Source organism: Pan troglodytes, chromosome 7 (assembly GCF_028858775.2).
Source record: "Pan troglodytes isolate AG18354 chromosome 7, NHGRI_mPanTro3-v2.0_pri, whole genome shotgun sequence".
Lineage (NCBI taxonomy): Eukaryota > Metazoa > Chordata > Mammalia > Primates > Hominidae > Pan > Pan troglodytes.
In genome coordinates this window covers 63,138,351-63,156,245 of record NC_072405.2, presented here as the reverse complement: position 1 = coordinate 63,156,245, position 17,895 = coordinate 63,138,351, and the positions used below count along the sequence as shown (strand labels likewise).

General features: G+C 43.2%; 1 protein-coding gene across 2 annotated transcripts in view; it reads right to left on the bottom strand.

The window, feature by feature from the left end:
- RP1 (RP1 axonemal microtubule associated) overlaps window positions 1-10,945 on the bottom strand; it is a 328,721-nt gene extending 317,776 nt beyond the window's left edge. Inside the window, exon 1 of one of the 2 annotated variants that reach the window (XM_063817109.1) lies at window positions 10,862-10,945. Coding sequence is in view for 1 of the 2 variants with exons in the window: in XM_054656745.2 (XP_054512720.1) it covers window positions 9,694-9,702 (9 nt within the window). In the remaining variant the exon portion in view is untranslated. Of the gene's footprint in view, window positions 1-9,693; window positions 9,778-10,861 lie in introns of those variants that run through there. The other variant, XM_054656745.2, reaches the window with a different exon arrangement.
- Window positions 10,946-17,895: the final 6,950 nt, after the last annotated feature.

The window sequence follows — 17,895 nt, the reverse complement described above, 5'->3', positions numbered from 1 at the left end:
TCTGGGCAGTTGGGTTTTCCACATCTTAGGGGAGGCTGCAACATCGGGCTGCAGCAGCTGCCACACAGGGTACAAGCGTGGGGACGTTCAAAGGAACATGCAGAGTGGACAGGTCCAGATTCAAGGGGACAGGGCTCGTGATGTAGCTTCCCGTGTCCCCACCCAACACCCATGACAAGGAAGGTGGAAGAGGAGCACGCAGACTCCAGTGTGGGGTATGTGCTCTCTCCATACTCCCACTCGTCCTCCAGGTCTCAGGTGGAGACTGAGAGGGAACCTTTCCTACACCAGCCTGTCTGTGTCCACCTCCCTGTCTTACTGCTCCTATCACTGGGCTTCTTTCTGACATCATGCGGTACATCGTCTGTGATGATGTAGTAATAGTTTGCCAACTCTCTGTCCTGCTGGACTGTAATCTCCACAAGGTGGGGATAGTGTCCCTTTTGTTCACTACCGTATTCCCCAGTCCTTAATACAGTGCCTGACAACCACTGGGCCCTCAGTGAATCTGTGGTGACAGCTTTCTATATTCATTACTTGGTGTAAAAACTTCTGGGAAAAAGTTCCACAAGAAGATGCCTATGAAGCACATGGTGGGCAGAGACAGTGAATGTTTTTTCATTTGGGTGGCAGACTCACATTAACCAACCTCAAAGAGAATAATGTATAACATCAGAATGCCACTTTATTCATCTTACAATGGGAATCACAGCTGAATACTCAAGCCAATATGTCCCATTCGTTCTTTCCCCGTACATAGATCTACAAGGCAAGGCAAATTACAATCACAAGATTATATAGTGAATGAGGAACCAAAATCAAATGCAAAATGGCATCATGCTAATATAGCCATGTGTACTTTTATCTACAATTGAGAAAGCCTTTCCCTTGGGACCCCAAGAATCCAAACCAATTCACTGAGAAGGCTTCTCGGTCAGAGTGGGCAGACAGGTGGGCTGGCCTTTGTGTGCTGTGTGCCTTCCTAGGCCCTCCATGACTGCTCCCCACTTCTGACTGACACATAATCTTCCTATAATTATTTAATCGTCCAACCAGGACTTGCTCTCCTGGGAACGTAACTTTGGGCATTTTTCTTCTGCTCTTTTTTGCATTATTAATAAGAACAGCTAATATTTATTGAGTATTTAGTATGTGCCAGGCACGGAGCAAAGCTCTTTACATGCATTTTTAAAAATCCATACAGCAACCCCAGAACATAGGGATTTTTATTTCTCTCATTTTAATGATGAGGAAACTGAGGCTTAGCAATGTTAAATAACTTATTGTTGGTTGGTCATACAAAAAAACAAGTGGTGGAACCATTTATAATGCCAGTGATTTCCAAATTCATGAGGGAACTGGAGGCTTCTCCAGATTTTGTCCCCTGTGGTGACTATGTGGAGGAAACTGGAGAGAAAAGATCCTCAGATTGTTTTCATTCATCACCAGAGCACTTCATTTTCACCTTACAATGTGCCTGGCACGTACTAGGGAACTTGAAAGCCTGTGTCTCACACCATTCGTGTTCACACCCAACTTCCTAAGATAAAAAAGCACAAGCGTCTTAATGTCCTTGCCCAGAGTAAGTTGGTGTCATCTGAAGAAGTACTTATGTCAGCATTCTGTCTCCCAAGTCCCACACTTATCACACTAAAGGTACAGAAACATCCTACTCCATTTTTCAACGAGGAAGATAAAATATCTTCAACAACATATCTCCAAATATCTCAAGAACAAAATAACTCAAGAACAAAATAACTCAGGAACACCACCACCAGTTCTGGCCAATTGATCCAATTCAATTCAACAAACATTATTTTGGGCAGTGTAGCAGGGATTGCTAGCTGTCTCTCAAAATGTATTCTTCCCTTCTTTTTAATAAAAAGATTCTGACATTTTTCGCTAATCCATGCATATTTCCCAGTCTCTGTCGCAGCCACCTGTCACCATGTCACTGTTCCAATCACTGAGCTGGAAACAGTAGTGTTCTGTGGTACCTTCAGTAAGACTCATGAATAGAGAGGGGTCCCCTTTTTCTTCCCTTTTCCTCCTTCTTGTTCTAGAATGGTTGAATAGCTGGAGCTCTAGCAGCCTTCATGGACCACGAGGTGACCATGGGAATGGTAGCCAATCACAGCAGAATGGAAAAATAGAGCCTGGTTTTAGCACTGCAGGTCCACCATACCGGCCCTGGACTATATATTCACATTTTTTAATGAGAAAGAAATATATGTGTCTGCTTTTCATGCTGCTTTTGTTTGAAGCCAAAATTATCTGAGAGAAGCTTCTACTGTGTGCCAAGCATTAGGCTACAGACAAATCCCCCTCTACCTCCCCTAACCACAACACACACATAAACAAGAAAATAAATCATTTGGATGTATAGGCAAAGCCTGATCTAATGAAGTAATCACAGATCACACCAATCACAAGCATTTCTTCCATAAATTTTACAGAAATGCTTCAGAGGACCCAAGAATTTTGCTACATGGTCTCAAATCTATGCATTTACAAGAGGTTTTCTACCACACAAAAGAAGGGTGATTTTTTTTTCCCTGAACCTACAAAGTGAGGTCCAGCTTCCCATTGCTTATTGCTTTTAAAGTCCATTACACTGAAAAAATAATGACCTCAAAACCAGTAGTAGTATTTTTTTCTTCTCCATCCCACCTGCTAAAAAATAAAGTTCTAGAAGCCTGCTTACCTATATTTTTACTTTACTTTTCCTCAGGAAGTCTCATAATCATAAGTGAAATTCCTGTGACTTTGATAAGCTTTGAATTATGCTTTAAAAATAAAGCCTTTTGTAGTTTCCTGAAAGGTATTAGGCTCTGAGACTGTAAAAAAGATGCCTAGATACTGATGTCCAGGTTAAACTGGCCCATTTACCAGAATATAATGAAAGCCCTTAGCTGATGCATAACAGTGCACATTCCGCGACTGAGAGACTGACAAACATGTCAAATAGGCATTTGGGTGAAAAGAGACAAAATAGTTGCCTATATTGAAGAGTTTTTCTTTTAAAAGTTTTCTTTGGACAAGCAAAAGTCAAATTGCCCTTTGAACTACAGTGACTTGAGTATTGAAATCAGCTATAGGAACATCAGGGAACACCCAGGGTTCAGGGTGAGCCCAGAACTGCAGCCAGGACTTGCACGTGAATTGATTGGCTCTATTTTCCAGACCTCACACCAGGCTCCCTGCCACCAGGGAGGTTCAGAGTTCGTGGCTCACCTCACCGCCTACCTCAGCTGGCTCCACACAGCGCACCTTGGGCCTCGGTACCATCTGACATTTTAGTGATTTCTAACTTAGCACACTTTAAAGTAGTTTTGTCTCTGGGTTACTAGTTGTTGGTTTGAGCCCTTTGTGAATAATCTGTAAGCATTAAATATCTTTTACCTTTCTTTCACTTCCAAATGACTGGGGTGGAGGCTCAGGGTCTGGTGGTAGCAGTGGCGCTGAGCTCAGCTGGGAGCCACCGTCTATAGCTCTTCTTGGCCAGCCTCAGGTTACAAAACCACAGCTAATGCCAGAGAAAAAGAACTAACCCACTAAGACAACCCTCAGAGAAGCAGCTGGAAGGAGAGAGCCACCAGGTAGAGATTCTAAAATCTGATGGCTTTGACCTGCCTGGCCCATTCCTCTAGCCACTCCTTCCTGGGGGAGAAGGAAATGGGAGGGGCAGGGCTTTACCCTGTGAGGTCCTTCACTCTCCTCAGATGACACAGCCCCAAAAACGTGAGCTGCCCATTGAGTGATTTGGAAGGAGTCAACACAGAAGGCTTATCATTAAACTTTAACCCTCACCTACCTCTAGAATAGCTTGGGGTCAGCTCACTGCCTTCTGAAGCAGGCTTTTGAGTCTTCCCACCTCCCTCTCTTATCAGGATGACACTGATTAAGTTTGGGGTGGAGAGAAGTTGAAGATTATTCTTAAGAAAAAGGAAGATGTTAAGGGTTGAACTGTGCCCCACTTCCCCAAGCTCCACTCCAGATTCATATGTTGAAGTCCAACCCTCAGCTCCTCAGAACGTGACCATATTTGAAAAATAGAGTCTTTGCAGATGTGATTGGCTAAGACGGAGTCATCCTGGAGTGGGGTGGGCCCCGAATCCAGCTGGGCTGTGTCCTTATAAAAGAGGAAATTTGGACACAGACACAGGGAGAACACCAGTGTGAAGATGAAGGCAGAGACAGGAGTGATGCTCCCCCAAGCAAGGAATGTCAAAGATGGCCAGCACACCCGCAGAGCTGGGGAGAGGACTGGACAGAGTTTCCCCCAGAGCCTCAGGAGGAGCCAACCCTACCAACACCTTCATCTCAGCCATCCAGCCTCCAGACTGTGAGACAGTCATTGTCTGTTGTTCAAGCCGCACAGTCTGTGGTGCTTTGTTCCAGCATCCCTAAAAGTCTAATGTAGGAAGTAAGTCTGATGAGAGACCAGGCCAGTCAGAACCCAGATCCCCCCAATCCCCACTCTCCACCCCCAGAGAGTAACAGTGAGGGCCTTGTTTCTCACATACCCTAACCACATGTGGGCTATTGATGAACTTTGTGGATTTTCTCTCATCATGCCCCTCTATGGCAGGGTGAGGCAATCCTGGTGTCTGGGTAGATCTCTAAGAGCAAATGGACCAGTATAAAGGGCTTTGGGCCAGCTAAGGTTTTTGGTTTTTGCAACCTCCACCTCCCGGGTTCAAGCAATTCTCCTGCCTTCGCCTCCTGAGTACCTGGGATTACAGGCGCATGACATCACACCAGGCTAATTTTTGTATTTTTAGTAAAGGCGGAGTTTCGCCCTGTTGGCCAGACTGGTCTCGAACTCCTGACCTCAGTTGATCTGCCCACCTTGGCCTCCCAAAGTGCTGGGATTACAGGCATGAGCCACCACACCCAGCCCCAGCTAAGGTTTTGCTGCTTGCTGTTCAGCTCCATGGCTGGCCCATCTGTCTTCCTGGACCTTGCACACTGAGCAGATCACAGGTAGCATACTTCTCTCCAGGACATTCCTAAGAGCACATGCCCCACAGAAACTCTCTGTCTCTGCTGCCTGTAAATCCCAGCCAACTGACACACTCCTGTCTATTCACACCTTCTCTCTGAGAAGCTGGGGTTCTCAGCTTCTGTGCCGGGCATGGTGGCTTGTGCCTATAATCCCAACACTTTGGGAGGCAGAGGCAGGAGAATCACTTGAGCCCAGCAGTTTGAGACCAGCCTAGGCTACATAGTAAGATCTCATCTCTACAAAAAATAAAAAATAAATTAGTCGGGCACAGTGGGGTGCACCTGTAATTCCTGCAGATGTGTGCCCACAGGTTATCGAAATCAACAACCTTGCCAACTCTGCTGGCTTCTCACTGAGCTCTTTCAATCCTCAAAGAGACTGGACTAGGAAATTCACATCTCCCACCACAAGGAATCAATCAGGTGTGCTGGGTCTCTAAGTCCAATAAAATTGGCTTGCTCAAAATGTATTGGTAACTAGGGAAAAACAGAATTCTAAGGTTCGGAGTAGAAACAGCTGCAATTCTTCTCTAACCCCAAAGCACAGCCTCTCTGCTTATTCAGTGTGTGTCACAGAGTCCACCGCTTCTATGAGCCTGTTTTTGTCATCTGTGAAACGGGACTGAAACAATCACCAAGACATCATGAAGGTGCCATGAGACAGTGGCAACAGCGAACACTTACTGAACACCTTTTATTGTCACAACAACCCTCCGAGCTCAGTACTTCCACTCTGTGTTTTATCCAGAGGAAACTTCATTTTACAGAGCTTGGTCACTCGCCCACACTTGCACTGTGAAGTGCTGGATCTAGGTTTCCAGCCCAAGCCCTGGCTCCAGAGTCCTCACCCCACCCCTCTGCACGAAATGAGCTGAGTACCTGCACCCGGTAGGCACCCATAATTGGTGACATTCTTTTTAGGGGCATCCTCAGACCCTGCAATGACCAAAGAGGGAAAGCCTCCTAGTAAAAAGGCTTACATTAAGAAAGCCCTCCAGAGGCTGAAGACCACCACTGTAATGGCATCTGTCCACTGTGCTGACCAGTCCCGACAATTCCGGGATCATGAATACCAGGACAGAGATGGAGGCTGCCAAGTGCCACCCAGAGGAGATCTGAGTTGGGCAACAACTCCGCAGAGGTCTCTCACACCAGCATAACTTGAAATAGCTCCTGGGATGAGTTTACTCACATTTCTAATGAAATAGCCAACATTTCTGCTGACACAGATTAGTCCTTTGTTGCTATTTCCATTTGCTAGACAAATGTATTGAGATTTAGGGCCAAGGTGTGAAGATTTTGGTTGTCAAAAACAAATAGTAGGCCGGGCATGGTGGCTGATGTCTATAATCCCAACACTTTGGGAGGCAGAGGCAGGAGAATCACTTGAGCCCAGCAGTTTGAGACCACCCTAAGCTACATAGTAAGATCTCATCTCTACAAAAAATAAAAAATAAATTAGTCAGGCACAGTGGGGTACACCTGTAATCCCAGCTACTCAGGAGGCTGAGGGAGGAGGATCACTTGAGCCGAGGAATTCAAGGCTGTAGTGAGCTATGATCTCACCACTGCATTCCAGCCTGGGAGGAACAAGACCCCATCGCAAACAAACAAACAAAAAAACCACACACACACACACACACACACAAATAGTAATAATAGCTGACACTTGTAAGCCATTCAAAATGTGCTGGCCTCTTAAATATCAAGCACCTCTGCAAGGGAGATATTTTATCTACATCACATATATGGACATGGGTACCCGGGGAGGTAACTGAGCCGAGAAGATGAGATGGTCCCTGGCTCGCTGCCCTCCACTCACTGCCAGGCTTTCCTTCTGAGAGAGGCTCTGAGGAGCCCATTACAGAGTAAGCGTGTCTCTGAGGAATTTCCTGTGTGGTCAAGGGAACAAGAAGCCCTCCTCCCTCTCAGCCTGTTCCCAATCTCAGATCTCCTTAGGAAGCCACCAGCAGCCAGAGTGGAGCCTGAGACCAGGAAGCCAGCCCTGAGGGCTGACTCTTCTGCTCTGAGGTGTGGGGGGAAACAAATTATGTTTTCCTCTCTCTCTCTCTGAAGAGCCGATTTAGGCTTAAGGGACAGATGATAGGATGTAAAGTTAAGAGTAAGAGTCTACAGTCATTACTGGGACATCTTTGACTGCTGTAGGACTGGGCCTACCAGGGGCCTCAGTAAAGGGTGACTCCATATGGCCTGCCTGGTTGACCAGCAACTGCATTATCCATTCAGGGTAAAGCCTGTAGAAATAGAAGAGATTCACCTGTCTCCATGGTCTTTGCACAGAACTAACTCCCTGGGGAATTTCAAAGACCTTTGGAAAACTGCTTTGCTCTTCTATGTGAAAGAAGATGCCATCTATCTGTCTAGCACCTGCTAGAAAAATGATTTTTGATCAATTAATGTTGAAATCTAATGTGAAAATTATCAACTTATACTAATACTTCACCAATCCTAATATTACTTAAAAGATTTTTTTTTTTTTTGAGACGGAGTTTCCCTCTTGTCACCCAGGCTAGAGTGCCATGGCACCATCTCGGTTCACTGCAACCTCTGCCTCCTGGGTTCAATCGATTCTTCTGCTTTGGCCTCCTGAGTAGCTGGGATTACAGGTGCCTGCCACCACACCCGGCTAATTTTTGTATTTTTAGTAGCAACAGGGTTTCATCCTGTTGGCCAGGCTGACCTTAGGTGATCCACCCACCTCAGCTCCCCAAAGTGCTGGGATTACAGGCGTGAGCCACCGCACCCGGCCTACTTAAAATATTTCTCTTAACTTATTCTACAGACTGGTTTATATACCAAATGTTATTACAGCCTCAGGCATGCGTTCTCTGAAATGTTAAATAGCTTCAGATGTGAATCATGCAATTTAATAAAAGCAATAATTGATCAGTCTTTCCTTTTTTAATGAAAAATGTTGCTCCCATATTCATATTCACTAGTTTTACATGTGAGCATAGCTATGACATGAAATTTTAAATTCGGAGTTTTTATCATTTGAGTAATAGCAAAGCTGCTGAGTTTTTAAAGATTGATTCACTTTAAATTACTTAATTTTAACTGTCAGGATCTCATATTTCTCTAGACAAGTTTGGGGACATCCATTCATTTGACAGTCAATTTCATATACCTTCTGTAGCTAAGGTACTTTGTTGTGATAAGTGGCATTTATGTTAATGTCCCTGAAATACTATAAAAATTTGAAATACCTTCTCAAGGAAAAGCAAAATTATTTTCATTTCTGTTTTACTATATTTCCATTGAGTATTGTTATTGTATGCAGGATATCACAGTATTAATTCATATATTATCAGGATATATAATTAATTGAAATACAATATTCACCAATCATGTATAGAAAGCAGTCTATCCATAGAATGTTCCAGCAATAATGCTTGTTATTGATCTTTTTCTGTTAGATAATGATTCAAATTCTTCTTTAAGTGAGTCAACCTAGTGTAAAAGAATCCAACGGCAAAAGTTTGCACATTTCTGCCAGTTAATCATCTGAAAAGCCACATCTCACTTTTTTACAAGCTGACCATCTGTGATGTTCACTTTCTCTATGACTTGGCCAGTTAAGTCATGCCTGCCAAACCTCTCTAGTATTTCCTTGTACTGAAGGAATCCTTCAACCATGGTAATGCCCAGGTCTTGATTGTGTATACAAGTTTCTAAGGGTGCTGTTTTTGCTCTGTTATGTTGCTATTAAATGGTTCTAAGATACTAAGTAAAATAAATATAAACAGAAACTAAACACCTATTGCTGTGGGGTCGATGACAAGTAATTTAAACAACCACTTTGTTTACTTGGAATCTGAGTTTAAAATTTAAAACATGTAAACTCTGGCCAAAAAGAAGAAGGAAAATGATTTCATGGTATATTTTTGTGGAAGTATTATGCCATTAATTTTGAATTTACCAAATGAAGTAAGGAGGTTTACTAGGGATTTAGTTAAGAAGCTCTAATAGTAGAAGCTTTTGATGGACTTGCTTTTTCAGTGTATAGGGTCAGACTGAGAGATCCCCTTCTGAGGAACCAATCGCCCAGGGTGGCTCATCCAGTGCCCCCCCCCAATATATCCCCCACTTCCACCCATTTACACTGTGTGGTCTTTCCCCATCGGCTGTGGTCTCCCTAGCATCCAGATCCTGTGTCACACCCCCTGAGCCTGCAAAGTGGCACCTGTCTCCAATGCCGAGGGGAGCGAGAGAACATGCACCCTGCCTGCACCCCCAACATGGAGGCTCCAGTCCAGGCCCCACCTAAAGCCATTGGATGCTATTGACATAGAGATGGCCCTAAATGTGCTGCAGGCCATGTGGGTCTCCTGCTTGGATGACAAGCTCTAGGCCTGTCAGACCTAGAGCAAATAAGATCTGTTTCTACGTTGAGTGCTCACAATGTGCTTAGCACTGTGTGTTGTGGCCTTACACAGCCACAGCATTATTCCCAATCTACAGATATAGAAACAGAAACTTAGGTGAGAGAAGGTGCACGGGATGAACCCACGCAGCAGGTGTTCTGAACCACTGCGCAACGCTTGCCTCCCTCGCAGAAACCTTAGGGACCTGTGACCTGCTTCTCACTTATAAACCGGTGACGTCATGTTGGAGAGTGTGGAAGAGCAGATAGAGCACTAAGTGAGTTACCAGGGGGCTTCTCACCTGCACCATCGGCACCTACACTAAGACTTAGGGCCTGCCTCCACATCCGCATCCATACATGAGAAAGGAGGACTCAGCGGGCCCCGATGCTCCTTCCAGCTCCAGCTTTCTAGCAGCGGGCGTGTGAATGTCTGCACGGCAGTCAGAATAACTCGTACCTTAACTGAAATGAAAACAAACTTCCACTTGACCTGCTGAGAAAAAAGTGATAGCTGACATTCAGAGTGTGTTCACTTAGAATATCTCACCCAACTTCCCCATCCCCAAAACTCCTGGGGGATGGAGGTCCCAACCCTCACATCAAGAGGAATTCCGAGGCACTTGGCTGCAGTCACTCCCCTAGGAGGAGCTGGGTTCAAACGCAGACCCACCCAAGCCTCCACAGCCCAAGCTCCTGCCATGATGCCCTGAAGCTTCTCCTCTCGAGCTACATTCTGCCGGCTGCAAATATGTTTGTGGCTTAACAGTTACTAATTCAACATGAAAAATTATAGTCTCAACAATATGAAAAATTAATATCATCCAAGTTAGAAACCATAGAGTCATATTAAACTTCTCCTTCTCCCAGTTGGGGACTGAGTCCCTAAATATGTCCCCACTCCATCTCATCTTGTCCATACTCTTTTTACATTCTTTGCTGTGGCCTTTCTCAGTCTCTAATAGTCATCCTTTATCAGACTGTCTCCATAGCCTCCTAACTGGTCTTCGTGCCTCCAGCCAGTCCTGCCCTAACGTGACCCACTCTCCTCTGGAAAACCTAAGACGGATCATACTGTTGTTCTGTTCATCACCCTCCAGGGGTTTCCCCAGGCCTTAAAGATCAAATCACAAGTCGTATACATGGCCCACGTGTACAGGCCATGAGGATATCTGTCCAAACTCCCTCTCAAAACTACAATACCTTACAAATATCTGCAAAAAGGCCTCACAGGAAAAACGGTTCACTCACCATCCCCACAGCAACCAAGACACAAAGTTATTTAGCTCAGGCCTTCCTCTGCTTGCTTTACCATCTTTGGCATATTTTCCATACCATTAAGCAACCTTTCACATTTAAATAAAAGTTAAACATCTCCTCCCTTTTAAAAAGCCTAATTATAAAAACTTAAATGTTCGTTATCATTCCCTATAAAACAGGCAAGGAGAAAAGAAAACACATATATTTTACCTGTAATTTCCAAAATGTTTGTAGAAACTCCTCAGTTGCTTCCAGAATATCTTAATGAAGAGAGCTGGAGTTTGGAAGAGTCGGAGTGAAGAGGCTGAAGTCTGGTGAGCCTGTTGCTCAGATGCTGCCTACGAGTGAACCCTCGTCTATTTGTGCTGGACCTAGGGAACTGCAATGTTTGCCGTGTCACCTGGATTATTAGTAGCGACTGCAAACACTTCACAGAACTCCCAAACCACACACTGGCAAGGAACAGAACTAGCCTGGGGTCATGAGTGTTGGTATGCCTCTCATTCTGTGAAGACCTGCACACAAGTTAAATAGCAAACAAAATAACCTACTTTGTTCTTGTTCTTATCATTTGATTTTTTGTGGCATATAATGAGGCATGGAAACATAGGAGCTTTTCACATTATTTTGAAGTTCACCAGTGTTAATATTTGTCTGGAGAAGTATGTGTTTGTTTAGTTCAACACCATGAAGTGGAGGTCATGTCCCCATAACTAGCAGATTGGTTCAGTTCAACAAACGTTTGCTCAGTGCCTGCTCTCTTTAGAATATGAACCTGAAACAAAGAAACAAAACAAAAAATGACTTCCAAGAATTCACAAGTCAGTTATCTTTTGTACAGTGACAACCATCAGTAAGCATGTATTCTTTCTACTTTTTATTCATTGTTTCAACAACCACATAAACACTTATTTAGGCCAAGCACAGCTGGTCACTGGGCACTGCGCAGTGCAGGCCGCCCAGGGAGACAGGGGCCTGGGAGGGTGATACATGTATCAAATCACTCAATGTCCTCATGGCCTTAATTTTGGTCACCAGGACCCCGGGTAAAGGTCTCAAATTAAAAAAAAAAAAAAAAAACAGTTTTATTGAGGCATAATGGATATATAGTAAGTCCTCACTTAATATTGTTGATAATTTCTTGGAAACTGCAACTTCTAGCAAAGCAACGTATAACAAAACCAATTTTCCCATAAGTTGATGGATATAAACAAGAGTCAAGTTCCTACAGCATATTTTTGGTCACAAAAACATCACCAAACTTCTAAATAAACACTACAACACTCCTAATATTAGCCATTGAAATAAATGTGAAATATACACTTGAGAAAGATTAATAAAAACAAGTAACATATTTATCCAATTTTTGATAAATCAGCAAGTCACAGTGGTCGTAATGGCAGTGGGTTAAATCAAGGAATAAATGTTTGCAAAGCGAAAATTGTCAGGAGCACCTCCTGCCACCTCGCAGTTTGAAAACCATTACAAATACAACAGGCTCCCAAAACACTTCTTTGTTTATTGTCGTGCATTTGTATGATTACCACAGATTTTACGAATTTTTTTTCCAATCAACTTGTATTCATTCATTCATTTTCCAACCTGTAACTTTTATTCATTCACTCGTTTTCCAACCCATAACTTTCCTTCCTTCATTCATTCATTCATTCATTTTCCAACCTGCTTGTTCCAGTTCAGGGTCGCAGGTGGCTGAGCATATCCAGCAGCTCAGGGCACAAGGCAGGACCCACCCTTGCACAGGATACCATCCCATGGCAGGGCATACTCACACACCCACACTCATGCACTGGGACCGTGTAGACATGCAAGTTCACCTAATGTGCACAGCTTTGGGTTGTGAGAGGAAACCGGAGGACCCAGAGAAAACCCCCACAGATATGGGGGGAACATGCAGATTCCACACAGACAGTGGCCCTGGCTGAGAATACATTATTTTTTCCTCATCATTATAACGAAACAACATTATTAGAGGATCTGCTGTATAAGGAACCGTAAATATTTATAATTTGATGATGTCATATGCATACACCCATAAACTATTGCCACAATCAAGGTAACAGACATACCCAACACCTCCCAAAGTCTCCTGTGTGTCTTTGTTGTTTTGTTTGTTTTCGTGGTAAGAACACTTAACATGAGATCTACCTTCTTAATAAATTTTAGAGTACAAAATTCCATATTGTTAACTATAGCCACTGTGTCACACAGCAGATCTCTAGAACATACTCATGTTGCATAATTGAAACTTGATACACTTTGAACAACATCTCCCCATTTCCCCTCCTCTCATCACCTGGCAATCACCATTCTGCTCTCAGATTCTATGAGTTTGACTACTTCAGAAGCCCTCACATAAGTGGAATCATGCAGTATTCTTCCCTCTGTGTCTGGTTTATTTCGCTTAATGTAATGTCCTCCAGGTTCATCCATGTTATTGCAAGAGCATGATTTCCTTCTTTTTAAAGGCTAAATAGTGGTCATGTATTTTATAGATAGATAGATAGATAGATAGATAGATAGATGATAGATAGACAGATCACATTTTCTTTATCCATTCATCCATTTATGGACACTTAGGTTGTTTTCACTTCCTGGCTATTGTGAATAATGTTGCTATGAACATGGGAGTACAGATAACTCTTCAAGACCCTGATTTCAATTCCTTTGGGTATATGCTGTGTAATAGGCTTGCTAGTTCTGTTTTTAATTTTTAATTTTTGTGGGTACAGAGGTGTATATATTTATAGGATACACGAGATGTTTTGTATTTTTAATTCTTTGAGGAATCTCTGCACTGTTTTCCATAGCTGCTGCACCATTTCACATTCCCACCAACAATATACAAGGATTCCAGTTTCCCCACATCTCCACCAACCCTTGCTGTCTTCTGTTTTTTTAAAACAGCCATCCCAGCATGTGTGAAATGACATCTCATTGTGGTTTTGATCTGCATTTCTTTGAGGGTCAGTGATGTTGAGCATCTTACAATGTACCTGTTGCCCATCTGTATGTCTTCTTTAAGAAATGTCTGTTTGAATCCTTTTTTAAATCAGGATATTTGGTTTTAGGCTATCAAATTGTGATCTCTTGGTTTTAATGTTTAGAGCAGAATGCAATCTGTTTGGCTTTCTCCTCAATGCAGAAAATATCTTCTTTGTGAAGTGGAACACACAAAAAGTAAATTTCCTTCAAATCTGATCTTAGAACATCAACTATAGAGAACAAGAAGTTCTCGAAGAACCCCTGCCTTTTGAAACACCTACTGTTTCTTGACAAGTCAAGCAGCAGGGGGCAGGATGGTGCAGTGGGAAAATATATGGCTGACCATCTGGAAATCTGAGTCTGATCCCATTCCAGCTGGAAGTCTTTTCACCTCCCTTGGCTATGGTTAACTTATCTGCAAAGTAAGGAGCTGGGTGGGTTGGATGGGCTTTCCTGCATCTAGCATTTTCTTTCACTCAGTATTTTTGTGTACCCTTCAGGTCAGGAGCTTGAGACTAGCCTGGCCAACATGGTGAAACCCCATCTCTACTAAAAATATACAAAAATTAGCCGGGCATAGTGGCACGCACCTGTAACACCAGCTACTCGGAAGGCTGAGGCAGGAGAATTGCTACCCAGGAAATGGAGGTTGCAGTGAGCCAAGATCACACCACTGCCCTCCAACCTGGGCAACAGAGTGAGACTCCATCTCGAAAAAAATTATATATATATATATATATGTATGTATATATTTGTGTGTGTGTACCTGCTATGTGCCAGATACTGTGTTAGGCGCTTAAAAAAGCAAAACTCACTAACCTGTTTAAGCCTACTGAAAGAACTTGAAATAACTACCAAAAATAAATATGATAATTCTGTTCTAAGAGTTAACCTCAATATGAGGTGCCAACAGCTAGCGAATGAATGAATATGCTAGCCGGGACTACAGTGAAGTTTCAGTATCTCTAAAGCCACTCCAGTCTCAAATATGATCAAAGGTTACCCAAGTGTCTGGATTTAACATTGGGTAGCAGAAGGTTGAGCAGCAAGATTTATATATATATATATTATATATAATATATATAATATATAATATATATATATTATATATATATAAATATATAAATAATATATATAAATATATATAATATATATATAAATTTTTTTTTTTTTGAGACGGAGTCTCGCTCTGTCGCCCAGGCTGGAGTCCAGTGGCGCGATCTCGGCTCACTTCAAGCTCAGCCTCCCGGGTTCACGCCATTCTCCTGCCTCCGCCTCCCGAGTAGCTGGGACTACAGGTGCCCGCCACCACGCCCGGCTAACTTTTTTGTATTTTTAGTAGAGACGAGGTTTCACCATGTTAGCCAGGATGGTCTCGATCTCCTGACCTCGTGATCCGCCCGCCTCGGCCTCCCAAAGTGCTGGGATTACAGGCGTGAGCCACCGTGCCCGGCCAAGATTAATATATTTTAACTACTCCAGCTTCATTTCGAACCTTCCCAGACACAGCCCCAACTCAAAGCCACAAACATAGTACTATCAAAAGTATTTATCCTTTCTCCCTACAACTTATGCAACTGCAATTTTTCCACTTTGTTTTGGCGGCCCCGTTTTGCTCCCAGGTTTCCCAACCAAGTAAGCTTTGAGTCACATTCAACCTCTCTCTCCCCTTTCCTTCCGGAATTTAATAAGCCACCAACAAATCTGCCGCGACCCACTCCAACAAGAAGCCCTCCCTCGGCAACCACAGTGCAGACCTCTATTGTTACAGCTCCCTGTCTCCTGGGGAATTCCAGCCGCAGGCGTTCCTTGGGGCCCCCGTGGAAAACTGGAAAGGAACTGTTGAAGCCTTTCACTGCCTGTTTTCCTGAATCCCATGGCCAGGGAGTCGGGGAGAAAGGGAGGGAACCCACAGCAAGTGCTTTTTACCAGTTCAGCGCCGCCGAGAACCGGGGCTTTCCCATAGGGCCGGGCCAGGTTCTAGGCAGAGAAGCGTCTGCATTCCGAGGCGCAGTCTGGGCTGGAGCCTGTCACCACCCTTCAAATCCCTTTGAAGCTGGGCAAAAATCTTGCCAACGCCAAGCTTCAGAGCTCCTCCGCTTAACCTGGGAGGGGCTGTTTCCTGCCTGCATTTCACAGCCTCTCACAGGAGGGAGGTGCAGTCATAATCATTTTACAGGATTCTCACTGTAGACATCAAAATCTAAAAACACGAGAAACATAAGTTTTATACAAAATACCATGTCAGATGGACCAAGACCTATTTAATGCTGAAAAATTATTCTACTAACTCAGAGACCTATTATCATAATATATACATACAAGCACACATATATACATATGTATACACATATACATATACATATAAACTATTTAGAGACACTTCTTCCTTAAAGTCATATTAAACATTCTCAGTTTCCTAAATAATTTCAGAAACTTCCCCACCTTCACTGTCCTTCTCTGAACACAGTCTAGGTTGTTAATTTCTCTTAAAATATGATTCCCAGGAGGAAATGCAGGATCCCTGATGGAGCCTTACAGGTGAGTTTTTTGTCCCCACATTGCAGGGTTTTCACATATCGACCTGCGATAAAATACTTACTTCTTTTTCACATGCACTGCTCCCAAGTCAGAGTCTTCTGTTCTGGGAGAAAGGAATTGGGTTTGAAAGTTTTTTTTGTATTTTTGTTTTTTAGGAGAGTCAGAGAACATTAGAATGAAAGAGTCCGTAGAAATTGCTGGTACATATTTTCAAGTCATGGGTTATATAGCTCATTCATGGGCCATGAAATCAATTTAAGTAGGTCACTGTTATGAGCTAAATGCTTGTGTCCCCCAGCTTCCAAATTCACATACTGAGGTCGTAATCCCCCGACATGATGGCATTAAGACATGGGGTCTTTGGGAGGTGATTGGGTCATGAGGGTAGAACCCTCATGAATGGCCCATATGAAAGAGACCCCAGACAGCTCCCTTGCCTCTTCCACCATGGGAGGACTCAGTGAGAAAGTGCTATATTTCAACCAGGAAGCAGACCCTCACTAGACACTGTATCTTCTGGTGCCTTGATCTTGGATTTCCCAACCTCTGGAGCTGTGAGAAATAAATGTTTGTTGTTTAAACCATCCCAGTCTATGGTATGTTTATTATAGCAGCCTAAACGGACTAAGACGGTCACCCCCAGCTTTCTTTAAAAACTGAATAAGATGCAGTAGAAAGTATCAGAGTACATTGCACATATGAAAGACAAGTATTGTTACATAAAACTTATATTTCAGATTTAGATACACAAGTATGTGTGCGTATAGATTATAACCATAATTGAGTTTTGGTCAAAAAACTTAAATGCCGCTGATCCAGTTCAATCAGGAAATGGCAGTGTTCTATAATGGATAAGCATTTGTTTGAAATTTAGAGTCAGAAAATCCCTGGTTTATGGTCTTGGATCTCGCCTTTAAGAACTGCGTGACCACAGCAATTTATTTTGCTTCATTGAAACTCAGATCAGTTCCTCATCAATAAAATCAGGTATCAACGGCACTTTCCTCAAAGAGTTATTGAGGAGAAACACATTATTACTCACTTCCTTTTACTGAGCACATGCGATGTGCCAAGAAACACGGTGTCTTCATATGCACTATACTTCTGACCTTCACTACGACAACCCTCTGTATTGTTATCCATCAAATGAAGGAACCGAGGCAGTCTGGTCCAGGTGTATGTACTTAACCATTCCACTACACCAGCTCAAAGTACACCATGTCTCTACAAATACAAAGATGCATTTGAAGTACTTAACACAATCAGTACTAAGTACTTAACACAATCAGTACTAAGTACTTAGTACGGACACAGGGAAGCCTTCAAATTTTAGCACCACTCTCAGGACAGGTCCTCTGCAAGTTGAGGAATTCAAGCCAGAAGGTAGATTGATGCCCTTCTTCCTTCGGGAAAGTTTTGCTTATTCGGCTGTACTAAACAATGTGATGAAGTTTGTCATAATGTCCATTGACACTCTAACCAGAGCTCCATATCTTGTTGAGGCCAAGCAACAAGCAGTTTGCCAGCTCGCTGTCCATGAACCATACTCTGCGGAGCGCTGTGTGAGATGACATTGTAATAACCATCACAGGCACCATGATTATTGTTAGTATGGTCTGGGACAGATTCAGGTCTCCTCTTTCACCATCCAAATCTGTTTTTACTACTCCATCGAAGACACACCTATGCATGTGCTCCCG